This window comes from Pristiophorus japonicus, chromosome 2, assembly GCF_044704955.1.
Source record: "Pristiophorus japonicus isolate sPriJap1 chromosome 2, sPriJap1.hap1, whole genome shotgun sequence".
Taxonomy (NCBI): Eukaryota; Metazoa; Chordata; class Chondrichthyes; family Pristiophoridae; genus Pristiophorus; species Pristiophorus japonicus.
Window position 1 is genome coordinate 356,893,407 of NC_091978.1, and position 27,389 is coordinate 356,920,795.

At 42.8% G+C, this 27,389-nt stretch overlaps 1 protein-coding gene across 1 annotated transcript; it reads left to right on the top strand.

Annotated features, from left to right (window-relative positions):
• Window positions 1–250: 250 nt before the first annotated feature.
• On the top strand, window positions 251–26,729 carry ppp2cb (protein phosphatase 2, catalytic subunit, beta isozyme). Its single transcript, XM_070872542.1, has 7 exons — window positions 251–581; window positions 14,036–14,245; window positions 16,147–16,320; window positions 18,753–18,842; window positions 21,717–21,878; window positions 23,371–23,489; window positions 26,047–26,729. Exons 1-7 carry the CDS (start codon window positions 480–482, stop codon window positions 26,117–26,119), a joined length of 930 nt encoding a protein of 309 aa, XP_070728643.1. The 5' UTR covers window positions 251–479; the 3' UTR covers window positions 26,120–26,729.
• Window positions 26,730–27,389: the final 660 nt, after the last annotated feature.

Below are 27,389 nucleotides of genomic sequence, written 5' to 3' on the forward strand. Positions count from 1 at the left end.
CTGTATGATTCGATAAAATGGGGGGAGGCCCCAAGCCCAAAAGAGGCTGCTCAGGTTGTATGGTCCTCCCGGGCTGCAGGTGGCGCTGTGGGCGGGCGTCACGTGGTGGCGAGGGGGGGAGCGGGTCTTTTGTGAGCGTGCGAGAGAGCCAAGGGGCGCAAACGGCAACTCGGTGACGTCAGGAGAGCGCGCTGCCCAGCAGCGGGGCAACTGACGCACGCGCCGCCCCCCCCCCGCCGATTCAAACCGGCTGCCAACCGACGGCAGCGGGAGCGCGTACGCCTCGCACTGAGCCGCGCACGCGCGCATGAGAGCGCAGTTTTACGTGGCGTGTCGTGCGCGCACCACGCCCTCGCGCGCCAGTTCTCTCTTCTCTCACACACACACACAGCGAGGCACGGCGCCGAGCTCGTCAGGGCTTTCCGAGTCCATGTAACTTAATTTATTAATAAAAACATTTTTATATATATATACACGCTATGGACAACAAGGCGTTCACCAAGGAGCTGGACCAATGGATCGAGCAGCTGAACGAGTGCAAGCAACTGAACGAGAACAAAGTGCGGACTCTGTGTGAGAAGGTGAGCGGGCGGCTAATTGAGAGAGAGGGGGGAGGGGAATAAATCGAGGCCCAAGCTTCAGCCGACCGGTGTCAAAGTGTGTGTGAGGGGAGAGAGAAGGAGCCGCAGTGCCACGGGCCGCCACCCCGCCGATAGGCCGCGTTTGTCCCTGCCCAATAGTGCGCCACCGGGCGGCGCGGCGCGGCGCTGCCGGTTCCGGCTGCCAAATAATGGGCCCTTATAGCCGCCTGCGCCCCCCCCCCAACCCACATTGCGACCGGCACTTCCGGCGTGACGTCATTGCCGGGCCAGAGGCGGACCGAAAGGGAGAGGCCGAGCTGGACCTTTAACCCCGCAGGACCCGGCCCACGTTCTGCCTGCTGATTACATAGAAAATAGGTGCAGGAGTAGGCTATTCGGCCCTTCGAACCTGCACCGCCATTCAGTATCATGGCTGATCATTCACCAGTACCCCTTTCCTACTTTCTCTCCATACCCTTTGATCCCTTTCACCGTAAGAGCCGTATCTAACTCCCTCTTGAATATATCCAATGAACTGGCATCAACAATGCTGCACTTCGATGTCTGCATCTCCTTTGTTTAATGTTTCTTCCATTTGCAGGAGATTTGCTGTGCACAAACACCAATGCAGTCATCCCTTGATTTTTTTTTCTCTCCCATACCTGCTTATTAACTTTTTATTTTAAAAAGTCTTGGAAATCTATTTTGAGTATAAAAAGGAAAAAATATTGCAGTGCTACGGGACAAGCTGAAGTGCTCTTGCAGAGAGCTGGCTCAGACTCGACGGGCTGAATGGCTGTAACCATTCTATGATTTTTATCAATCATGGGGTGATACAGCACAGAAGGAGGCTATTTAAGCTATCAAACCTGTACTGGCTCTTTGGGAGATCTACCTAATTTGTCCCCCTGCTTTTTCCCCATCGCCCTGTAAATGTTTGCCTTTTTAAATATATATCCAATTCTCTTTTGAAAGTAACTTCAATCTGCTTCCACCACCCTTTCAGGCAGCACATTCCAGATTACACTGATTTAATTTTTTTTTAAAAATTAATTCGTGATCAGAATTCAGTTTGATTCAGCGTAGTTATGGACAAAGATAGACCAGGAATAAAAGTTCTCAATTAGGGAAAAAACAACTTTACTAAGCTGAGATGTGATTTAGCCAAATTGGACTGGAAACAGCTACTTGGAAGGTAAATCGGTGTCAGAGTAGTGGGAGGCAGTCGAGGAGGAGATTGTGAGGGTTCAGAACAAGTATGTTCCCTTAAAGAAAAAGAGTGGGATGAACAAATCTAAAGCCCCTGCATACAGGGTAGAATAAAGAAAAAAGGGGAGGCTTATGACAGATACCGAGGGCTCAATACTGCAGAAAGAATTGTAGAAAGTACAGGTTAAAATTAGGAAAGCAAAGAGAGAGCATGAAAACATTTTGGCAAGGAAAACCCAAAGATGTAGGGCCTATTAGAGACCATAAAGGTAAGCTGTGTGTTGAGGTGGAACACGTGGGTATCGTTCTTAATGAATACTTTACATCTGTTTTCACAAGAGAGGGGCGATGCAGACATTGCAATCGGGGAGGAGGAGTGTTGAGCCCTCGGTATCTGTCATAAGTGAATGAGGAAGTATTGGATTTAGCTTTTACGAAAGTGAATGTATCCCAGGCTGTCAAGAGAAGCAAAATAGGAAATAGCAGAGGCTCTGACCATCATTTTCCAATCCTCTCTGGCTACAGGTGTGGTGCTGGAGGACTGCTGATGTTGTACCGTTGTTTAAAAAGGGAGAAAAGGATAGACTGAGTAATTACAGGCCAGTCAGACTAACCTTGGTGATGGGAAAATTATTGGAAAAAATTCTAAGGGATGGCATAATTCTTCATTTCGAAAGACACTGATTAATCAAGGACAGTCAGCATGGATTTGTTAAGGGAAGGTTGTGCCTGACTGACTTGATCGAATTTTTTGAGGCCGTATCGATGAGGGTAGAGCAATTGATATAGTGTATGGATTTTAGCAAGGCTGTTGATAAGGTCCTACATGGCAGACGGGTCACGAAAGTAAAAGCCCATGGGATCCAAGGCAACGTGGCAAGGTGGATCCAAAATTGGCTCAGGCAGGTAACAAAGAGTAATGGTTGATGGGTGCTTTTGTGACTGGAAGGCTGTTTCCAGTGGGGTTCCACAGGGCTCCATACTAGCCCCTTGCTTTTTGTGGTATACATCAGACTTCAATGTAGGGGTGTGTTTAAGAAGTTTACAGATGATACAACAATTGGCAGTGTGGTTGATAATGAAGAAGAAAGCTGTAGACTGCAGGAAGATATCAATGAACTGGTCAGGTGGGCAGAACAGTGGCAAATGAAGTTCAATCTGTAGAAATGCGAGGTAATGCAGTTGGGGTGGGCTAACAAGGCAAGGGAATACACAATACATGGTAGGACACTCAGAACTGTAGAGGGGATAAAGCAACCTTGGAGTGCATTTCCACAGATCCCTGAAGGTAGCAGGACTGGTATATAAGGTGGTGAAGAAGGCATATGGAATACTTGCCTTTATTAGCCGAGTCATAGAATGCAAGAGCAAGGAGGTTATACTTGAATTGTATAAAACACTAGTTAGGCCACAGCTAGAGTACTGCGTGCAGTTCTGGTCACCACATTACAGGAAAGACGTGATTGCACTAGAGAGGGTACAGAGGAGATTTACGAGGATGTTACTTGGACTGAGAATTTTAGCAATGAGGAAAGATTGGATAATCTGGGGATGTTTTCTTTGGAACAGAGGAGGCTGAGGGGAGACCATTACTAAGGTTTATAAAATTATGAGGGGCCTAGATGGAGTGGATAGGAAGGACCTATTTCTCAACAGAGGGGTCAATAACCAGGGGGCGTAGAGTTAAAGTAATTGGTAGGAGATTTAGAGGGGATTTGAGGGAGACTTTTTCATCCAGAGGGTGGTGGGGGTCTGGAACTCGCTGCCTGAAAGGATGGTAGAGGCAGAAAGCCTCACCACATTTAAAAAGTACTTGAATGTGCACTTGAAGTGCCGTAACCTACAGGACTACGGACCAAGAGCTGGAAAGTGGGATGAAGCTGGATAGCTCTTTGTTGGCCGGCGTGGACACGATGTGCTGAAATGGCCTCCTTCGGTGTTGTAAATTTCTATGATTCTCCTCATCTCCCCCTCTGGTTCTTTTACCAATAATTTTGAACATCTCTATTAAATCTCTCCTTAACCTTCTCTGCTCCAAGAAGAATAATCCTAGTTTCTCTCGTCTCTCCAAATAACTGAAGTCCCTCATCCCTGGTACTATTCTGGTAAATCTTCTGTGCATCTAAAGTGTGGTGCCCAGAATTGGACAGAATACTGTAGTTGAGGCGTAGCCAGTGATTTTTAAAGATTTAAGGATTAATGCTATCTCTTGCATCATCGTGCTGTTATATTGAAGTGCACCTTTCTTGCATAGTGTTCACACAACTTTTCCTTTTCTTAACAGAAATGTGTAACTGATGGTAGAAAGTCAATTAGACAGTCGAACATTGATTTGCCTTTTTGCTACCAAAGGTTATAATGGAGGATTTTAGCATTTGCTATATTTATCAGTATGAATCATTGTTCCCTTCATATTGAGATTGTAACAATGGAATGGAATTGCTGTAGCTTAAAAGCTCAAATGAGTGTAATTTTTCTGGTTTCTATTAAGCACTATGGAATGTTAAAGGTGATTTGTTTTTGAAGCCATGTGATTTGTAATTTTTATTTGTTTAGGGTTTCATTTACCTTGTATATCTAGTTTCTTGTTTTTTCTGTTATTGATTTGACCTTTTATTTTCCGTCCACTGAATCACTCAAAATCATTCATTGGTGGAATGTTTTGTAACGATAAGCCTGACTATAAACTATAGCTATTGAAGGAGGGATGGAAGGAGCAAAATGTTAGTTGGGACCCAGATGCGAAAGCGAATTGTGCCAAATGCTGGGTAGTTTTGTGCCATAGGCACTAATTATTGGGAACGAAGTTGAGATAGCCCATGTAGAACCTTGCGTCTGGCAAGGAACACTTCATGCGATTAGTCTGGGCAGGATTCAGACCCAAAGGTGAAAGGACCGATGTTTTCGCCAATCCCCTGACTGTATTTTCTAAGAAAGTCTCGGTGCTATCTGCGAGAAACAGCCAAAGTAGTTTCCCAGTTACTGTAACAGCAAGTATTCATGTGGATGTTGAAGTGCAGCCTGTTTTATCAGTTATTTCTCTTTGACCAGTGCTTCCCCTTCTCCCATACTTGTTTCATTGGTTTGGGGGAGCTTTTATCCCTAGTTTTTTCTATTTGGTTCTCCTGGTTATGCTCTCTTGCAAGCCTGTCGTGGTACCTTCAAATCTAGGCTGTGCTGGACTGGATATTGGCTGTATGAATAAGCCCATCTCTGTGCTACATTGTTCTGTTTTGTCTTTTGATACATTTTTATTTGACAACTAAATTTGGTTTGCTGAAGAATTATGCAATTTGTTTTGACCGATGTGCAATACTCTATGCTATGTTAATATTTAAAGTAGATCGGAGTTCTGCATAGGTCGTTTACTGCCCACTACCAAGCCAATGGCTCCATGATCTGCTTCCAGCACTCTGCAGTTCTGTGCTCAGCACTCGCTGGTTTAAATCCCCTCACCTGAGAAGGCATCGGACAATGATGCCTTTTTATGTCAATGGGCAGAAAAGCTAATCCCCCGTCTCTGATCGGCATGACTGAGATGAGTAGCCTGTCATGTTGAAAACGACGTGTGCAAACTATCACTCCAGGATGCAGTGGCATATAGTATTGTGACTTTTTGGTCTGAGCGAGGACTGTACAGTTTCTAGTAAAAGACTGGGTGATGTCAATAATTTTTTTGCCGCAGAAGCTTAATCTTAATCCGTGTGTCTGGATGTTTATTGTGCAGTGCGTTTTCTCAACGTTTACTGTCCCATGCTTTTACATTAAATTCATCCCAATAACCTGCAGCTAAAGACAATAGCCGTAAAATGCATGTCACTGTTGGGATGGTAACTCCTCACTGCTTTGTTCAGCTTACTTGTCAATCATCTGGGATCTGGGGTGTGGTATCATATGGCATGACTGGGTTGACGCCCATTTTTGGTCTTTAGACAATGCATTTGCAGCCAGTATTTATTTATAATCAGGAGGCACTGTAATGAGAAGCTGATATTTGGCAACAAAAATATTTTTAAAGAAAATGCTTTCCCTTTGTGACCTTTTTTTAGGAAAATACTTAGTCCATTGAGCAGACTATAACTGAGCCTTGTTACCAATTCAGTACCAGGAAAGTGGGCCTCTTCTTCCAGGAAAAAATAACTCACTAAGAGTCCAACATAAAATTTAAATAGCACTGCATTGTACAGGATATTTCTGATGGTGAAAACTGCTTTGTTGATTGACCCAGATAACTATTAAACCAGAAGGCACTATTTCTTGCTGTATTCTCTGGGGTGGGGGTGGGGGTGTGGAAGAGAAATTGTATAACAATAAAAATATTAGCAAGAATCATGATACAGACGGGTAGAGCAGAGCATGATTGTTATCATCCTAACTCCCAATAGCTGACCGTCAGCTCTTTGACCCTGTTTGATACATTTTTATTCGACAACTAAATTTGCTTTGTTGAAGAATTATGCAGTTTGTTTTGACCGATGTGAATACTCCCTTTATACTATGTGATATAACAAAGGTTCACTAAATTGATTCCTGGGATGAGAGACTTGTCCGATAAGGAGAAATTGAGTAGATTGGGCCTATACTCTCTGGAGTTTAGAAGAATGAGAGGTGATCTCATTGAAGCATATAAGATTTTAAGGGGGATTGACAGGGTAGATGCTGGATGGAGAGTCTAGAACTGGGGGGCATAGTCTCAGGATAAGGGGGTTGGCCATTTAAGACTGAGATGAGGAGAAACTTCTTAGAAACATAGAAAATAGGTGCAGGAGTAGGCCATTCGGCCCTTCGAGCCTGCACCACCATTCGATAAGATCATGGCTGATCATTCCCTCAGTACCCCTTGATCCCTTTAGCTGTAAGGGCCATAGCTAACTCACTCTTGAATACATCCAATGAACTGGCATCAACAACTCTCTGCGACAAGGAATTCCACAGGTTAACAACTCTGAGTGAAGAAGTTTCTCCTCATCTCAGTCCTAAATGGCCTACCCCTTATCATAAGACTATGTCCCCTGGACTTCCCCAACATCGGGAACAATCTACCCGCATCTAACCTGTCCTGTCCCGTCAGAATCTTGTATGTTTCTGAGAGATCCCCTCATCCTTCTAAACTCCAATGTATAAAGGCCCAGTTGATCCAGTCTCTTCTAATATGTCAGTCCGGCCATCCCGGGAATCAGTCTGGTGAACCTTCGCTGCACTCCCTCAATAGCAAGAACTTCCTTCCTCAGATTAGGAGACCAAAATTGAACACACTATTCCAGGTGAGGCCTCACCAAGGCCCTGTACAACTGCAGTAAGACCTCCCTGCTCCTATATTCAAGTCTCCTAGCTATAAAGGCCAACATACCATTTGCCTTCTTTACCGCCTGCTGCACCTGTATGCCAACTTTCAATGATTGATGAACCATGACACCCAGGTCTCGTTGCACCTCCTCTTTTCCTAATCTGCCACCATTCAGATAATGTTCTGTCTTGGCGTTTTTGCCCCCAAAGTGGATAACCTCACATTTATCCACATTATACTGCATCTGCCATGCATTTGCCCACTCACTTAACCTGTCTAAGTCACCCTGCAGTCTTAGCGTCCCCCTCACAGCTCACACTGCCACCCAGTTTAGTGTCATCTGCAAACTTGAAGATATTACACTCAATTCCTTCATCCAAATCATTGATGTATAATGTAAAGAGCTGGGGTCCCAGCACTGAGTCCTGTGGCACCCCACTAGTCACTGCCTCCCATTCCGAAAAGGACCCGTTTATCCCGACTCTCTGCTTCCTGTCTGCCAACCAATTCTCTATCCACGTCAGTATATTACCCCCAATACCATGTGCTTTGATTTTGCACACCAATCTCTTGTGTGGGACCTTGTCAAAAGCCTTTTGAAAGTCCAAATACACCACATCCACTGGTTCTCCCTTGTCCACTCTACTAGTTACATCCTCAAAAAATTCCAGAAGATTTGTCAAGTATGATTTCCCCTTCATAAATCCATGCTGACTTGGACCGATCCTGTCACTGCTTTCCAAATGCGCTGCTATTTCATCCTTAATAATTGATTCCAACATTTTCCCCACCACTGATGTCAGGCTAACCGATCTATAATTACCCGCCTTCTCGCCCTCCCTTTTTTAAAAAGTGGTGTTACATTAGCTACGCTCCAGTCCATAGGAACTGATCCCGAGTCGATAGACTGTTGGAAAATGATCACCAATGCATCCACTATTTCTAGGGCCCCGGGGATTTATCGGCCTTCGTGAAGACAGAACCAAAATATTTGTTCAATTGGTCTGCCATTTCTTTGTTCCCCATTATAAATTCACCTGAATCCGACTGCAAGGGACCTACGTTTGTCTTCACTAATCTTTTTCTCTTCACATATCTATAGAAGCTTTTGCAGTCAGTTTTTATGTTCCCGGTAAGCTTCTTCTCGTACTCTCTTTTCCCCCTCTTAATTAAACCCTTTGTCCTCCTCTGCTGAATTCTAAATTTCTCCCAGTCCTCGGGTTTGCTGCTTTTTCTGGCCAATTTATATGCCTCTTCCTTGGATTTAACACTATCCTTAATTTCTCTTGTTAGCCACGGTTGAGCCACCTTCCCCGTTTTATTTTTACTCCAGACAGGGATGTACAATTGCTGAAGTTCATCCATGTGATCTTTAAATGTTTGCCATTACTTATCCACCGTCAACCCTTTAAGTATCATTTGCCAGTCTACCCTAGCCAATTCAGGTCTCATACCATCGAAATTACCTTTCCCTTAGTTCAGGACCCTAGTTTCTGAATTAACTGTGTCACTCTCCATCCTAATAAAGAATTCTACCATGTTATGGTCACTCTTCCCCAAGTGGTCTCGCACAACAAGATTGCTAATTAGTCCTTTCTCATTACACATCACCCAGTCTAGGCTGGCCAGCTCTCTAGTTGGTTCCTCGACATATTGGCCTCGAAAACCATCCCTAATACACTCCAGGAAATCCTCCTCCACCGCATTGCTACCAGTTTGGTTAGCCCAATCAATATGTAGATTAAAGCCACCCATGATAACTGCTGTATCTTTATTGCATGCATCCTTTATTTCTTGTTTGATGCTGTCCCCAACCTTACTACTACTGTTTGGTGGTCTGTAGACAACTCCCACTAGCGTTTTCTGCCCCTTGGTATTCCGCAGCTCCACCCATACCGATTCCACATCATCCAAGCTACTGAGGGTTGTGAATCTTTGGAATTCTCTACCCCAAATGTCTGCACTTGCTGAGTCATTGCATATATTCAAGGTTGAGATATAGATTTCTGGACTCCAGGGGAATCAAGCAATATGGGAAGTGGAGTTGAGGCCAAGATCAGATCAGCCATGATCTTACTGAATGGCGGAGCAGGCTCGAGGGGCCGAATGGCCTACTCCTGCTCCTATTTGTTATGTTCTTGTGTTCAGCTGCAGATACAGACCTGCTAAGGACCTATTTAATATTATGGTTTTCACCTGCTGCAACTGCTTCTTTCACATGCCAATCAGTAAAATCCTGGAGGGGTATACCTACAGCAAAACCACATTGACTTGAGGAATACATCCGTGTGTATCAACACCGAAATTCTCGAACTTAGTATCCTGACTGCTTTGAAGCTTTGTTTGATTTTGGTTTGACTGCATTGTTTTAGAATCGCCGCATTCCACTCCAAGCAAAAACAAGTTTAGTCAACTCTGAAGCACTGCTGCAATAGTACGGGTTCCTGCTAGTTTTTAAACTGCTATTTAAAGCTGCACACACAGTAGCAATTTTAGATCTTGTAATTGCAGGGCTTGTAAATCATACCATTCTCAATGTGGTCTTTTTATTGTATCCCTTCAGGACACAGCATGAGATCTTCTCTCAACTCTTGCCTGAAACATGGACAAACACCCCTTCTAAAAATAAGTCCTGGGCAGCTGGAAGCGTTTAGTGTAGCCTGCTGTAGCTAAAAAACAGGCAGTCATATGTGCAGTTAATTTGTTTACATTTTTCGGGGAACATGGTTTACTCATGTCATTACTGACAGGTTACAGGTACTTTTCAATTGATTCCAGGGAGCTGATTGTCTGGTTATAGCTGAAAGATGACTTTATATGGTCCATAAGAACATAAAAAATAGGAGCAGGAGTAGGCCATTTGGCCCCTCGAGCCTGCTCCGCCATTCAATAAGATTATGGCTGATCTGATCTTGGCCTCAACTCCACTTCCCTGTCTGCTTCCCATAACCTTGACTAATTGACCCTGATACTATCCCTAAATAAAGTTCCTGTGCTTGTTGCATAACTGGAGTGGGAGGTGAAGGGGCTGTGTAGATTGAATGGTGGCCCCCAACATTGGCTGGCAACTGATCCCTTTATCCCTAAATAAAGCTCCTGTGCTTGTCGCGTAACTGCAGTGAGTGAGCATTTGAGACATTGCACAGTCTAGGTAAACACCCCTGCCTGACACTGTTGCTGTGGACATACCAGTATCATTTACATTTCAACGTGTTATATATGCTTCTGTTCAGAGAAAACTTAGATGCTGAATACATCAAATAAGGCAACAGTCGAATCAAATTAATGTTGTGTGTGGTATATATCACAGGAGGACTAGAGCAGGTTTGTACCGAGCTTCTGATGGGCCCTATTTCATATCAGCCCTGGTATTACAGCCAGGTTGGAACGGCTCAAAGGCACTTCACTGATGGGGTTGCTATGGGGTGAATCCATCGTTGTGTGCAGAGTTTGAGTATTTATGGGGTTGGTGAAAATGGAGGCCAATGATGCATTTCTTTTCACATGAATGTATTTGACTGCTCCAAATTTGATCCTCTCCCCATATCGAGTGTAAATCAGGTCGAGTTCGTCTAATTGCATTTACTTTATGTTGGCAGAGGGGGAAGTTTGAAAATTAATTCCGTGTCAGGCATTCTGATATGGAGAGGAATAAACTTCACCTGTACAAGGATGGCATCTTGTGTGTTCCTTTTATAACAGTGCCCAGAAATGAGAGCACATCTGGATGGATCTTAAATAGAATTGATGAACCTTTTGAGCTTTCTAGAGTTGTTCACTTATAATTTGGGGGTTATGTTTATTTTTGAAAGCACTTCCAGTTCATATTTTGACGAACATTTTGTGCTTTTCAAGCTGAAGAGGTGCTGTGAGGCAGGGTGAACATTTTCTACAGTGTCTCCATCAGAGCTCCTGGGTTGCATTGTGTGGGTTGTGTAGGGTACAGCTCTCTTGTTGATCACAATCATGAAGTGTATCCCTGCCTTCATGAGAGTGACATTTGCTCCTTGCCCCAATTACCAAGCTTGGCAATTAATCTTGAGTTATGGGCAGCTTGTGCTATGGAATCCTGTTTATTGGAACTGGATTCAGACCACCCAAAACCTCACTTGACAATCTTGGATCTGTCTAGGAACTTTCACTCCCTCAGTCAGAGTATGCAGAATTGATGGGATAGTGGTCATTGTGTTATCAGTGGGGGTTCAGTAAAGTGAAATATGGGCATGTGATATTTTCATACCTAGACTCCCTCATTCCCTGTGGTGTAGTGCCAAGTCATACAGACCAGATGTTCCTGGATTCAATGACCAGTCTCGGCTGAGATAACTGATCACAGGCAGTAATTAATCTGGGCTAGAAACTGAAAAAGTTGGTCAGTGTTCCCAATTCTATTCAGGAATCACTGGGATGTGCATGTGTGGACATTGGTTGAGGCCTAGATCACAAGCTTGGCATGATTCGCCGTGTTCAGATAGACTGCCAACACCCTCCCCTTCTATGCTCGCACATGTAAAATGATCACTTGGGTGAGGTAGTGGATGACTGCTCGTACCTGTATACCATGGCCCAGTGAGAGTAAGGCTAGGAGGGGTTAATTTCATTAAATTCACTGGCCCTACACTCTGAGGAAGTGTGGATTGGACAATTAGCACTATGGTGTTCTAGCCCCATCTAAGCGTGCAGCTCAAGGTCATAAAGGGATTCAAACACGAGGATGAAAATGTTAAATAGAGGCTGTGGGGAGCCAAGAGCCAATGTAAGGCAACGAGGACAAGGGTGGTGAACAGAATAGAATATGGGCAACAGAGTTTTTGGTGGTCTGAAGTTTACGGAGGGCAGATGATGGGAAGTCGGCCAGGAGAGTTTGGGAATAATCAAATCTGGAGGTGATAAAAGCATGGATGATGATTTCAGCAGCAGATGAGTTAGGGCAGAGGCAGGTGATGTTAGAGATAACAAGGAGGTAGCCTTTGTGACGAAGAGGATATGGGGTCGGAGGCTGAGCTTGGGGTTAGATAGGAGGCATAGGTTGCAAACAGTTTTGTTCAGCCCTAAAGGCGGGCTGGAATCAGTGGCAAGGGTATGGACTTTGTGCCGGGGCCAAAGACAATGGCTTTGGTTTTCCCAATGTTTTTTAGCTGGAGGAAATTGTTGTTCATCCAAGATTGGATGTCAGGCAAGCAGTCTGAATACACAGGCTCTGCTGCTTACTGCCTTACACAGCTGAGCCATGGAGAGTGCAGTACCTTTAATCCATCACCTCGAATTGCTCCTGCCCCTGCAACTAGTTTACCCCAATCTAAACGCAGTTAACTGATCTCAGTCAGGCATATTGCCGTTGTGCTTGCCCATATTTTACCCTAATGTTGTATGGGCAGAGAGCAAAATTTAACATCCGCGCCCTGATGCTTCACTGAAATCTTCGTGACATACAGGCAATATGTGTTGTGCAGGTCATTATGTATATAAATAAGGATGGTGCATCGGTTTGGTACGGTGGTTTCAACAATGGCCTTTCAGCTCTGGATATTGGTTTCAAATCCAACCCAGACAGGTGGAATGGTCTGCTGATCTCTCAAGTTCAACAAGTTGAGTAAAGATTAGAGCAACTTGAGCTTTTAAGACTGGGAGTAAGCCATTCGGCCCATCAAGTCTTCCCTGCCATCATCTTGTCCATGACAGCTGTGCCTTTTTAATCCCAATTCCCTGCCGTTTTATCCTTGAAAGACCTTGAATGATGACTGTATCGAGGTGTAATGTGATACCCAGTATAGAAAGGTAACTCTAGAACATTACTTCAAACCAGAACAGGACCAGGTACACCAGTAAATTTCGGACTGATATAAGGAACATTTTCACACAGGATGATTAGCACATGGAATGGAGTAATGGAGGCAAAGACCCTGGTGACTGTTATTTAAGAAACAGCTGGATGCTGTTTTGGGTCTTTTTGGATGAATGAGCTTAATGTACTTCATCTATATCTACCGTACAAAATGGACTAGCGCAGTCTCCAGCCTAAACCACCCATGATGGAACATTTCTCCTCGAGCCACAGGACGTCTGGTTTAGGAAATGGAAAAAATATCAGTGCAGTGGAGTGAGGTTCCGCTGATGCATATTGCTTGGATGGAGTGCAAGGAGCTTTACGCTGCACCTAACTGGACCTAGATTCCTTAAATGGGAAGTTTTTCATTTTTCCCCAGCACTAATGCCCCAATACAAAATGCTGCTTTAAGTGTGATGGCTTGTTGGATCAGCAACATCTTGTGCTATATAATGAAAGGAGCAGGGTCACATACTTTCCCCGCCCCTGCCTGCCTGCCTTACTGTGTTGCTGGAGGGAGCTGCACAGAAGAGACTAACTCACTGGCCTGCTCTTGCACATCTTCTAATTGTCCCCTTGAGGGATAATATTGGGGAACAGGCAACTAGCGAAGAATTTAATATACCATACCTCCAGATTATTTTTAAAATCTGGTGTAAGTTCTGGAATAGTTCCTATTTGTTGCCTGTTGTTGATGTATAGTAGCTAAATGGTACTGTGTTGATTTCATCCAGCTAACTTACTGGAGAGTTACAAAATCGAATCATCAAACCACTGTCTTGATGAACACTGGTGTATATTGGATGACCAGATGCTTTTGGTGTCACTCATGTTGGCTGTACGCCTCATGCGTGCTCAAAAGTGAATATTCTGATGTCACCACCAGCTATTTTTTCCATTTTACTAGATTTTACTGTGTTTACTAGATTCCACAGAAGTGGAAATACACCAAGCATCGTCCTCTTAAGATCTCATTGGAATAGCAAGTTGCTTTAGATTGTGGTCCTTTGAGATGTGCAAGAGGAAGTATTTGTGTGATGTAATAATTAGCGTTAACATAGGACTGTTTATAACTCCATTGAGTCTTCCTGACTTTAGTAACTTAAACTTCCTTGCTTTTTGCTTCTGCAGGCTAAAGAAATTCTTACAAAAGAGTCAAATGTACAGGAGGTGCGTTGTCCCGTTACAGTGTGTGGTGATGTCCATGGACAGTTTCATGATCTCATGGAGCTGTTTAGAATTGGGGGCAAATCTCCAGACACCAATTACCTTTTCATGGGAGATTACGTTGACAGAGGTTACTACTCGGTTGAAACTGTCACACTACTTGTAGCACTAAAGGTATGATATTTCCTTTCCATGCTTGTAGTAGGCTGCTTTATGTTATGCATTTTGTACATGGTGAGTGCTCGCCTGGCAAATTCTCACACTTGTTTGAAATACAGGAACAAGAGTCTGCCATTTAGCCCCCCCGAGCCTCAATAAGATCATGCCTGATCTGTGACCCAACTCCAGTTTTGGCCTGAGTTGCTCCTTTTTTTTGGAGCAACTAGTTTAGAATGGAGCATCTTAGAAATTGCAATTCTCGGCATTTAGTTTGCTCCAGTTCTAGTGGGTTAGAATAGGAACAGATTTTTTTTTTCAAAGGGGGAATGTGTCCAGCCACTTAAGCCTGTTTTGCAAGTTTAGGCAGCGAAAACTTATTCCAAACTAACTTAGAATGGAGTAAGTGTAGATTTTTGTACGCTCAGAAAAACCAAGGGATTGGGGTGGGGTGGGGTGGGGGTGGGGGGCAGAGTTTACAAACATTAAACACTTCACTTTTACAAATAAAGAGCCATCATCAATAATAATGATAAATAAATCAACCAATAAATCAATCAAAAAAAAATTTTAAAGAAAAAAAGTAATAAAAAATCAATCAATAAATAAAAAATGAAGTTTCTACTCACCTACTGCAGCACCGGGAGCCCTCCAACAGCGTGCTGGGAAGGGCCCCCCCCCCCCCCCCCCCGTGTATGTCTGTCTCTCTCTGTCAGTGTCTGTCTCTCTCTCTCTCTCTCTTTCTCTGTCTCTTTCTCTCTCTCTCTCTCTCTCTGTCTGTCTGTCTGCCTCTTTCAGTGTTTCGGGGAAGGGGGAGAGAGAAGGAGGAGGAGGAGATGGGAGGGAGGGAGAGCGAGGAGAAGGAGTGGAGGGAGGAGGGGGAAGGGAAGGGAAGGGAGAGGAGAGGAGGGGAGGAGGGGAGGGGGTGGGCTGAAAGTGCCCTGCTGCCAATGCAGATGCCTGGCTGCCGCGAAGACTCCGGGCAGGGCCCACCCCGCCGATGACGTGGAGGAAGGGAGGAGGAGGACCGGCTGAACGGGAGAGAGGGAGGCCTGAGGCCTGGGGAGCCCATTTGGCCAGGGCTAGAGGCGGCGTGCTTCGGGCCCCTCCCACACAGCCTCGGGGGCGAGGAGCTACTGCACATGCGCGCACACTCTAGCGCTCATGTGCAGAGGTCCCGGCATTGTTTTCAGTGCAGGGACCTGGCTCCGCCCTTGAACTTGCAGAATCACAAGGTAAGTTTTCGCCGCCCTTTTTATTCCAGAAAGTCGGCGCACCTTATGGAGGTGCGCCGTTCTTAGAGAGCAGAAACTTGGACCCCATATATCCACATTTGGCCCATATCTCTGAATACCTTTGGTTAACAAAAACCTATCAATCTCAGAGTTAAAACGAACAATTGATCTGGTGTGAATTGCCGTATATGGAAGAGAGTTCCAAACTTCTACCCCCCTTTGTATGTAGAAGTGTTTCCTAATTTCACTCCTGAAAGGTCTGGCTCTAATTTTTAGACTATGCCCCCGAGTCCTAGACTCTCCAACCAGCAAAAATAGTTTCTACCGTATCAGTTACCCATAATATCTTGAAAACTTCGATCAAATCACCACTTAACCTTCTACATTCCAGGGAATACAACCCTAGTTTGTATAATCTCTCCTCATAACTTAACCTGGAGTCCGGGTATCATTCATGTAAACCTATGCTGCACTCCCTCCAAGGCTAATATATCCTTCCTAAAGTGTCGTGCCCAAAACTGCTCCCAGTGCTACAGGTGTGGTCTTACTAGGGCTTTGTACAGCTGCAGCATTACTTCTACTAATAAGTACTGATAAAACTTACTTGGATTCAGTTATACCTTGGTCTAACATGCAGCCATTCGGAACATTTCTGAATTAATTGAGACATTTCTTTAAATGCAGGTTCGTTATCGGGAACGTATTACACTATTACGAGGGAACCACGAAAGTAGACAGATCACACAAGTGTATGGGTTTTATGACGAATGCCTACGGAAATATGGAAATGCGAGTGTTTGGAAGTACTTTACAGATCTGTTCGATTATCTCCCTTTGACAGCCTTAGTGGATGGTCAAGTGAGTAGAATGTTTTCTTATTTATTTCCATTTTTCTTAGGCTTTCATGAAGTGGTTTCCCTGTATTCAAAACCTGCTCAATGCTCTGACTTGAGGCACTTTTACATTGAGTGCTGTGGACATCAGATGTGCTTTTCTCCTACTGACAGTAGCATATTCCAATACAAATAATTCAAGTGGTGTAGATTTTCATGGGAGTCTCGAGACCTGCCATCAGGTTCAGTGCCTCCTGTCCTTGCTAACTAAATAAAGAAATAGAAAGACTTGCATTTATATAGCATCTTTCAAGGCCACCGAAACGCTGCAGCCAAACAGCAATGTGATAATGACCAGATAATCTGTTTTTGTGACGTTGATTGAGGGATTGGCCAGGACACCAGGGATAACTCCCCTGCTCTTCTTTGAAATAGTGCTATGCGATCTTATACGTCCACCTGAGAGTGCAGATGGGGCCTCGGTTTAACGTCTCATCTGAAAGACATTAATTTCTGATAGCCCAGCACTACCTTAGCACTGCACTAGAGTGTCAGCCTAGATTTATATGCTCAAGTTCCTGGAGTGGGACTTGAACCTACAGCCTTCTGACTCAGAGGCAAGTGTGCTACCCACTGAGCCATAGCTGACACTGAGCAAGGGAATCAGTTCGGTACTACTGCTTGATATACCATTCCCCTAAAATGTTTCTTAATTTTAGACGCTATATTTTATCCTGACCATTTTAATAGAGTAAATAGTTATCGACTGTTCTGGTGTATCTAATTATTAAGCAGTACAGGGTAACTAATTCCTAGGAAGGGTGCAGATAATTTTTATCATCAGAAAACAGTTCTTGTAAGCTCTATTTGCTTTAGAGCAGGTGAATATCTATGGATTTTAGCCTATTGCAGTCCTTAAAACACTTAGATTTATATAGCGCATTTAACGTAGAAAATCTCAAGGCGATTCGTAGAGGCTTAATCAGATTAAAAATAGGCACTGAGCAAAAGAAGGACATATTGAAGAGTGGTCTTAAGAGGTGGCAAGGTTTAGGGAGGAAATTCCAAAGCTTGGGGCCTAGGTACCTGAAGATATGACTCAGTGAGGAGAATGCACAGGAGACCTGATAGTTCGGGGGGGGGGGGGGGGGGCGGGGGAGTGTAGGGCTGGAGGAGGTTACAGAGACCAAGAGGGACAAGCCCATAAAGGACTTTAAACACAAGGATGAGAATTTCAAATTGGAGGCATTGTGGAACCGGGAGCCTATGTAAGTTAGCTCGGATGGTTATGTGAGCGGGACTTGGTGCCACATAGGATATAGACAGCAAAGTTTGAAACTTATGGAAGGTGGATGATGGGAAAGCATTGGAATAATCGGATCTTGGGTTGGCAAAGACATGCGTGGGGGTTTCAGCAGCATATGAGTAGAAGCAAGGTATGTTATAGAGGTGGAAGTAGGCACTCTGATTGGAGGAATTCAAACATGGAGTTGCAGCAAAGGAGGGGCACGGATTTGGAAGGTGTTATTCAAGGACTAAAGAAGAAAGGATGGTTGGAGATGGGGCACTTGTTTTCAAGGACTTGATTTCAAAGTAGGTTTTTTGAGTTGGGGATTGGTGTTTTGAAGGGAAGAGAGCCAGTACCTAATGAGAGGGTATCATTTACAGTGGCAGCCAGGAAGAGAAGATGGGTGCTGTTACAAGCCTCTGTTGTCATCCTTGGTGATATTCAAGTCGCCAGGTTCCTGCCATGACTCTCAATTTTGGCCATATTTTGTTAATGAGCAAATTTAAATGTGAAGCCTTCTAATAGGAAAAAAGAAACGGCAACAGCTAGTAGTGCATGGCAAATCAGTGAGTCCAAGGACAGGGCAAACAAGCAAGACCAGGTTTCTGCCTGTCACGACAAGGTGCTAATTGAACACTGGCACATGTACCAGGGAGTTGAAGCTCTTGACTCACCAGTTAATAGGAGGACATAACTGAGCAGCCGGCACTTTGTCCTGAGTTGGTTGGCAGTTTACCCACACAAGTGGGTTCAACTCGAGGTTCTCCTGAACATTATCTGCGTTTGGAGTTGTCTCATGATAGTTCGCAACTCCCATTTCTATTTAGTGAATAAATCGGCCTGGAGGCGTGACTTTTCCTGGAAATTGCACTGTTTCCTCCTGTATTCCTATAAACACAGTCAAATCAAGAAGGATTAAAAAGGACCGTTAAAAGATGAGCTGTTGAAAGTTTTATAGATGCCACCTGCAACTTATTTCAAACTTTCAATTCAAATTAATTACATGAACAGGGTGTGGGAAAAGCAATTAATTTTGCAGCCTTTAAAGGCCATGTCTGTCGTGCATTTTGTACACTTTTTTGAAAGTATTTTACAGCTCTATGGGATTTTTCAGTGTACCCTGTTCACATGAATACTGTTTTCACTTATTGGTGATCTGGTGTCCACAGATATTCTGTCTGCATGGCGGCCTCTCTCCATCCATAGACACGTTGGATCATATTCGAGCCTTGGATCGTCTGCAGGAGGTGCCGCACGAGGTGAGCTCCCTGCTATGCTGCCTGGTTGTCGCTGATGCAATCGTTTTTTTTGAAGTGGTGCAAGAAAGTGAAACGTCGGAGCACTATGGGTCTCTGAATGGTCAGAAAATGATCCACCCTGATTGCCTTTGGCCCAGTGCTTACAGCTTACAATTGTAATGGGTGGCTTTTACAGTCAGTGCAGAAAGTGCGAGTTGACAGTGTTACATTTTTTAAGAGGTAAGGAGAGAGACTGTCGTGGTGTTATAAGAATAAAAGAAATAGGAACAGGAGTAGGCCATATGGCCCCTCGAGCCTGCTCTGCCATTCAATAAGATTATGGCTGATCCGATCATGGACTCGGCTCCACTTCCCTGCCTGCTCCCCATAACCCTCTGAGAAGAAATTTCTCCTCATCTCTGTTTTAAATGGGCGAAGCCTTATTCTAAGATCGTGCCCTCTAGTTCTAGTCTCCCCCATCAGTGGAAACATCCTCTCTGCATCCACCTTGTCAAGCCCCCTCATAATCTTATACGTTTCGATAAGATCACCTTTCATTCTTCTGAATTCCAATGAGGTAGAGGCCCAACCCACTCAACCTTTCCTCATAAGTCAACCTCCACATCTCCGGAATCAACCTTGTGAACCTTCTCGGAACTGCCTCCAAAGCAATCAAAAGTATATCCTTTCGTAAATATGGAAACCAAAACTGCATGCAGTATTCCATGTGTGGCCTTACCAATACCTTGTATAGCTGTAGCAAGACTTCCCTGCTTTTATACTCCATCCCCTTTGCAATAAAGGCCAAGATAACATTGGCTTCCTGATCACTTGCTGTACCTGCATACGATCCCTTTGTGTTTCATGCGCAAGTACCCCCAGGTCCCGCTGTACTGCGGCATTTTGCAATCTTTCACCATTTAAATAATAACTTGCTCTTGATTTTTTTTCTGCCAAAGTGCATGACCTCACAGTTTCTGCCAAATTTTTGTCCACTCACTTAGCCTGTCTGTGCCCTTTTGCAGATTTTTTTTGTGTCCTCCTCACACATTGCTTTTCCTCCCATCTTTGTATCGTCAGCAAACTTGGCTACGTTACACTCAGTCCCTTCTTCCAAGTTGTTAATATAGATTGTAAATAGTGTTCTCTGCAGCGTGTCTGCCACTGCACAATGTGCCATTTCATACTGTTAAAATCTAAATGCTTTGCATCTATTTTACTTTTAGTAATTTATTGAATTTGAGCATGTCTAATTGCCCTCTGCTGTATGGTGTAGTCAAACCAAATTGTCGGTGTCCAATAATTTATCAATTACTGATCCCATTTAAAGATATTGTCTAATGGGCAAATGGTTGGATTGATGTAAACATGCCAGGATTATACTGGTGCAGTACAATCGTAAGGCTTATTTTGAAGTAGGATTTCCTGTACGTTAAGTTGAACGGCAACTATTGCATTGCAGATTTTAGAAGATCGGTAACACCACAGTGAAAGATTCACTTTTTTTCTTTGAAACGTAATAACCTTCAGTGCTGTGTACCTACTTGTGGTATCTGCTATGTGGCCTGCCCTTGTAATTTATTCCAGAAATCTATTGCCATTTGGCTGTATATTTGGCCTATATTTAATATTTAACTCCTGTGAGCTATTTGTTTGGATCAGTTTTAATTCCCTTCATAACTTTAAAACCTAGAGACCTTCTTTTTGTCTTGCCTTTCCTCAGTGTAAATTCCTGATATTTGGATCACCTTTGTTGCTCATCTCTACCCTCTCAAACGCAACAACATCTCTTCTCTGATTCGGTGTCCAAAACTGCGCACCATGCTCTGACCAATACTTTGCACAGCAGCAGTGTAACCTATTTTCTGACACATAGTCTTTCCCCTCTGTTAAAGTAACTTGATACTGTATTGGTCTTGATTTAATACTACAACTAAGCACAGCGATAACTTAATTAACTTTTGCACCTATCCCTGACACATACACTGTATCCCTTGAACCGGATTGCATTGTTCCTCGGTTATTTGTTCTGTCTTCACTTCGGTGTCACCTGCAAGTTAAGATGCCTTTGTTTAAGTTATTGATGTACGTTAAAAGTACCAAGGATATCCAGCCAGACCTTTAGGGTTTCTTCTGTCAAGCTATTGAGAAAAGTTGGTCCTCTGCACAGCAGTGCTGTCGCTTCTGTTCATACCTTTTATTTCCTACAGGTTTTCTTGCCTTTTAACTTTCCATTCAATACATTCCCTCCCTCCTTTCCTGAAGGCATTGACTCCTTGTTGGCATGCACTTTCTTCTGTGCTGTCTGGTACTTGCCCAAGTGGCTATTATACACATGTTGAGTGTCAATGGTGTCGCTTTTAATTTTTTTTACACACCCAATACAGGACAAAACAGCCAAGTTTAATCCTATCTTCAATGACCATACACAATGTCCTCCAGCAGCTCACTGGATTGTCATCACTAGGAATAGGAACGGCCGATTTCCTCTCATTCAGAGGTGCTGAACCCAATAGTGGACACTCCAATGCCACACTGGCTGAGATCAGCTAACTCAACAGAATGAGAATTGCACCTGTGACCCTCGTTCATAGCTCACTACTTGGTGCCTTAACCAACTGAGCCATCAGGGAGCTTTAAATTGATATTTTTCAACTTGTCACTCGTGATGTGAAAATTGCTTCGAGTGTAACATACTCCAGCTGTAATATGAACTGAATGTATTTTTGCATTTAGATTTAGTTACACAACGACATCTTGTTCAACTGTTTAAAAATGCAGGTTTTAAAGCTCTGATTTTACTGATCAGCTTCTGGGAGAAGAACAAATGCACGAGCAGAATTTGATTAAGACTGTAGCTGTATGAGTCCTGTTCTTACTGTTTTATTCACTCAGGGTCCAATGTGCGATCTGCTGTGGTCGGATCCTGATGATCGTGGTGGTTGGGGAATTTCTCCTCGAGGTGCGGGATACACTTTTGGACAAGACATTTCTGAAACGTTTAACCATGCAAATGGGCTCACACTCGTGTCTCGGGCTCATCAGCTTGTAATGGAGGTAAGGGGAACTGCACCTAAACTACAATTACACAGTGTGCTAAAATGGGGGATGGAACAGTTTGAACTGTTGCTTTAAGACTTCAGTCGGTCAGCATTCTATTTATCCTGCACCCCCCCCCCCCCAAAAAAAAACTACTGTTTTTTTAAAAAAAACATCCTTTCCAGGACTAGCCTATTTCAGTATCGACTTGTACTAAAACCATGTATCTTAAACAAGGTGAAGCTGATGATGATTGTCCTCGTAATTTAATTGCAGCTAGTCTGCGTCAAAAGCTGAAATCATAGGAATTGAATTAATTGAGCATTGAACTCTTAAACAGGAGAGCATTTATACTTGGGCTGATTTTGGCTGAAAAAGATAAATATATTCAGCAATACTTTGCTTTTTATCTTTGCCTACTGATAAAGTTCTGTTTTAGAATTAATTTAAAGCTGGTCTAATATTTAATGTGTTACAGGTACACAGTCCTGTTCAGGTGCTGAAAAATCATAAAAGCTTAGTGAAATAATTTGAAGAGTTGTGGGCAGATAGTTAACCAGAAAACCCATGGTGTGCAAAATTCCAGTCACCCTTGTGGTTAAGGGTTATTCATTAAATGTAACAATACTAGGAGGACATGTGTTTTTATAAAATGAAAATAGTTGGTGGTTTCTGTAATCCTAACTTAAGAGCTAAGGTTCAGTTAACTTGGATAGTAATGCCCCAGAGTTAGCATTGAATTTAGGAAGAGGAAATGGCTGCTTTTATCAGACTGCAGAACCAGATGTCATTATTGAACAGTACATCGATTCTTCATGGTCTGTGTAACCCACTGTATAAATACTGTTGACCAATTGTCAGCTCTAAATGTGAATTTGTTTAATTTAAAGCCATGAAACAAACTAGTTGAGTTTTAGGGGAGTAAACTATCCTTCCTTTAGATTTTAGAAGTCTTTTAATAAACTGGATTTCTTGTACAAAATGTACATAATGCAAAGTATTGATGGGTAAGACTGAGAAATCCATCTATGCATACTGCCATTGTAGTGCCTGTATGTGGGAAAAGCAAGCTACATCTGTCTGGTAATAGCAAACTGTTTTAAACACATAGGAATCTCGTTCTTCTAACCTTGAGGCAATTGCAAGTATTCTCAAAAAGTAGTGTAATTTAGATGGTTTGTATAGATACACTATCATTTACAAAGTGTACCCTGTGTGATCTTGGTATTTTATGGGAGGTTAGCTGAATTGAAAAATGCATTACTTCTTCATAGCCCCTCTATTCCTCAATCATATTTTTATATACATAACCTGGTTTGGCAGACTTGAGAAGCGTTATCATGGGACTCTTAAGGATCGCTGTATCATTCGGGTACTGTAACTGAAAACCTTTAGTGGGCTAACACGGAGCAGTTACTGCAATAGGGTATTTTATTGCATCATCTTTTGTATGAGGAATAATGATCCTGTTTTGCAAGATGTTAAAGATCTTTCCTCCGTTTGATCCCAGGGATACAACTGGTGCCATGATCGAAATGTGGTAACAATATTCAGTGCTCCAAACTATTGTTATCGCTGTGGTAACCAGGCCGCTATTATGGAGCTAGATGACACGCTGAAGTATTCCTTGTAAGTATAATGGAATCCAAATTTAAGGATATTTTAACATAGACACATTGTTTCAGACTGCATTCATTAAAAACACGGCTAGAATTTCCCCAAAGTCCGCCAGTGCCCGATAGCCGCCCAAAAAACCGCTACAGCTGGATAGATTATCGCAGGCGAAAACTTCCCGAAAACATTTTTTTAATCCAGGCATTGCACCCCCAATCTGGGTGGGAAAGTGCAATTTAGGCTAGATTGGGCAGTGCCTAAAGAAAATGGACCAAAACATTTTAAAAATCTATACCGAGGTTGTGAGTTGGACCAAACACCAAAAAAAAATACAAATAATTTTTCAATAAACCTAACTTAAAAAATCCAACAAACATTGCCAAGACACTTTTAAATTAAATCACCCCACAGATTTTGAAAATAATTAGTAAAAAAAACAATCATTTACCTTTTTCTTGCAGACCTACTTACCTACCGCCCAGCTCCGCTGATCCCCGAGGGAGGTTTTAAAAAAAAAATTAATACTTACCTATGCGTCACCGCTCAGCCAAAAATCGCGCCAGGGCGGAACTTCGAAACCGCCAGTGTAACTCAGCTGGGGAATTTTTCGCCGACCCGGTTCTCGCCCAAAACGGCCAATACTGCCGAGAAACAGGGCGGGGAACCACTGGAAATTCTAGACCACTATCTTAATTTCACTGTAAAACCTGTCCAGTTCTGGCTAAAATCTGAAGCTTAAAAAATGCTTGGTTTGAAGATGAAACAGACTTTCTCAGTAACATCTTTCTGGGAAGCTTTTACCAGATGATTTAATATGTTCATCTGGTAAAAGCTTCACACTTCTATATATCTGGTAACACTCCTTGAGCCCTGTAGATACTTGTGCAAAACATAAAGTAAAAATGGGCACAATGGCCCAACGATGTGAGCAGTCATGGGAAAGCGACTCCTCCATACTTGTGATGGAGGTTCACACTCTCAGTTCTCGTATAGGATCAACAGCAGGCATGTCCAGATCTTACTGGGAGGGAAGGGGAGAATGTCATTGAGCAACCATCTTTAGATCCTCTGCACCTCTAAGCAGCGAATTACAGAGTAATATGGAGGGCAAGAGTGGGAATAGCTTACCTTTTGTCTTTTTGACTGGGGAACCTTCAGTGAGAGGAGGTGCATACATGCCAGATGCAAATCTTTCCCTCTCTCTCCCTTCCTTCTTTCCCTCTCACTCCCCCCGCCCCCCCCACCCTCTCTTTCTCGCCCCACCCACCTCTCTCTTTGCCCTCCCCAAAAGATACGTTAGCCCAAATGCTTATCCTTTTAAAAAAAATCTTGACGACTGACTTGTGCTAGGTGACAGTTCACCCCGATCAGCTGCTCTCCTTGCCCCATGTGCTAGGCAGGGCTAATCTTTGGCTTCCGTGGTCCAGGGCTGCTGAAGCCAAATGGATCCCCCATCTTGCTGCTCCGACTAAGATCAGCAATCTGGTGCTTTTTAGTTCACACCAACAGTCCACATCTGCATTTTCATAGTGGGTAGTTTTTGAATAACTCAGCTTCTCTCAGAGGTTTGTTTGTGAATCGTGTTCATGTTTCTAATGTATCTCATGACTTGAAACCTCGTGAAGGGAGATTGACCTGTTTGTCTAATTTAGGGTTATTGTTTTTTAAACAAAGCTCTTGTATGCAGTTTGTAAATACATTATCAAGCTAAGTTTTAAACTTTTCAGGTTTGTGGAATCAATTTTATTTTTAATTAAGTAGCGATGTTGATTATGTAAGTACCGATACTAATGTAAGTGCTCTGACTGGCTTTGCAGTCCTCTGTACTTAATATCTTTGTTAAACCTGCCGAGCAACTTCTTTTAAAGTCTAGTCTACAGGGTACTTGATATGCTCAGAAGTTGCATCTTTAATAATCGTAAGCTATTTAAACCCAGCCGTTTTAAAGTAGATAAGATTGACTTCTAGAATGTTGCTACAGCACAATATATGGGTTTGGGTTGTTTGTGATTTTATTTCATCACACTTTTTTAGTAATTCCTTCCTTACTGGCCCGGTATTATTTCAGAAAACCATCTCCTTGCTTTTTTAACTGTGTATATTTGTAACTCTAATTTTAAAATTGCTTTTTTTTCTGAAGATCTTCCCTTTCTGTTCTGCTCTTTTGATGAGTTGAGTGCAGCACACTGACCAAGACAAGATTTCATTGCAGAAATTTCCCAACTAGTACATTGAATATAAAATAGACTTTTGATTTTCAACTTTCATTGAAACTAATGTGTGGACCATATTTGCTGGCATGAAGTTGTTCTGATTTTTTCATTGTTTTTTAAGTAATTGCCTTTTTGCGATTGTAAAGCGCCAATGAGCTGTAGGAAGTGAAGGGTTATGGGGAGTGGGCAGGGGAGTAGAGCTGAGCTCCAGATCAGATCAGCCATGATCTTATTAAATGGGGGTCGAGGGGCCAAATGGCCTACTTCTGCTCTTATTTTTTGTGTTTGACGTGAAGTAAATCTGTACCTTGATGTTCTTTGGTTCATGTACTAAGTGAAACTCCTTTCCTCTCGTGCAGCCTTCAGTTTGACCCAGCGCCTCGCCGTGGAGAGCCTCACGTCACTCGCCGTACTCCAGACTATTTTCTGTAAAGAGTTCTTAATTGTACACTACAACCACGCCAGCAGTTCACCTGCTACAGAAAAAGCAACAATAATTTAAATGTTTTTCTAAAATTACTTCTGTTTGTCACAACTTAATAGCATTAACACGGACCAAACGTGCCATGAAGGCAATCCTATGCCTGGAGCATTGAGCACAATTTGATGGTGATTACTCTTTCTTTTTGTTTCTGTATGGGGGGAGAAATGGTATTCAGTACCAACACTCTGATTTTGCCTGCTGTTACATGTCATTTTGTTTTACCCAGAGACTGTGAAATATTGATGTACAAATGGTATGATAAGCAGGTCCAAATGCAACAGTCATGACATTATTAGTTGTAGTTTTACCAGGCATGTATTGCTTTCCAGTACCTTTTTTATTTTTGAGTAAGAGGCACACAACACCTGTTCTGAATGTCGCTGCGAACGTTTGAAGGGGACTCGCAAAGCCCCTTCTGGAGTGTTAGAGAAAATGTCCCTTTTCAATGTTTAAATCACTGTTCTGTGTTACTGTACTTTTTTCTGTATATATTTGACATAAAAGTGCTTGCAACTTAACTTGGTGTATTTGAACAATAAACTACTTCAAATAATCAGTCACTGGGTTCCTGTAAGATAATTTAGGTAACTAAATCAAAAGTTGTAGTTTCTCTCCATTTGAAATGAAATCACAGTTGTTATGAACAAACATACTAAAACTTTCTGAAGTCTTGTTTATTTTATTTCACTTCGGTTTTCTTCTTCCTCTAATAAAATACAAAACTTAAACCATGGACTGGTTAATGTGGTCTCATCCATTCTTCCCCAGACATTTTACACCTGGATCTCTGCAGTCAGTTTTTTTTATTAAATGCACGTTGTCTCTGAAACTTCTAGAATAATTTCTATTTCTTCCCCCTCAAGCTTTTAAGAAGGATTTCCATAGCGGGGAATCAGTTAGCAGGTGTTCTTTTATAGAATTTCTCAATTTAGACCCTGTCTGTATTTGTTATATGGAAACACTCAAGTTATTTATTTTTTGCTAGAATCATTAAATACGGTATAAAATGCTGCATTTGAGTGGCTGTGTCTCCTAGCTGGTCAATAGACTGTCAATAGTCAAATCCATGAGTCAAACCTAATTAGTGTCTAAATATCAGAATAAATAGTTTTTCTTATTTAAAGGCGTTCCAAAGTTAAAGTTGTACCTGGCACTTTGGACAGTGTTTGGGCTAATTCATATTTGTAACCAAAATACTTGTCTCAATTATAAAATACA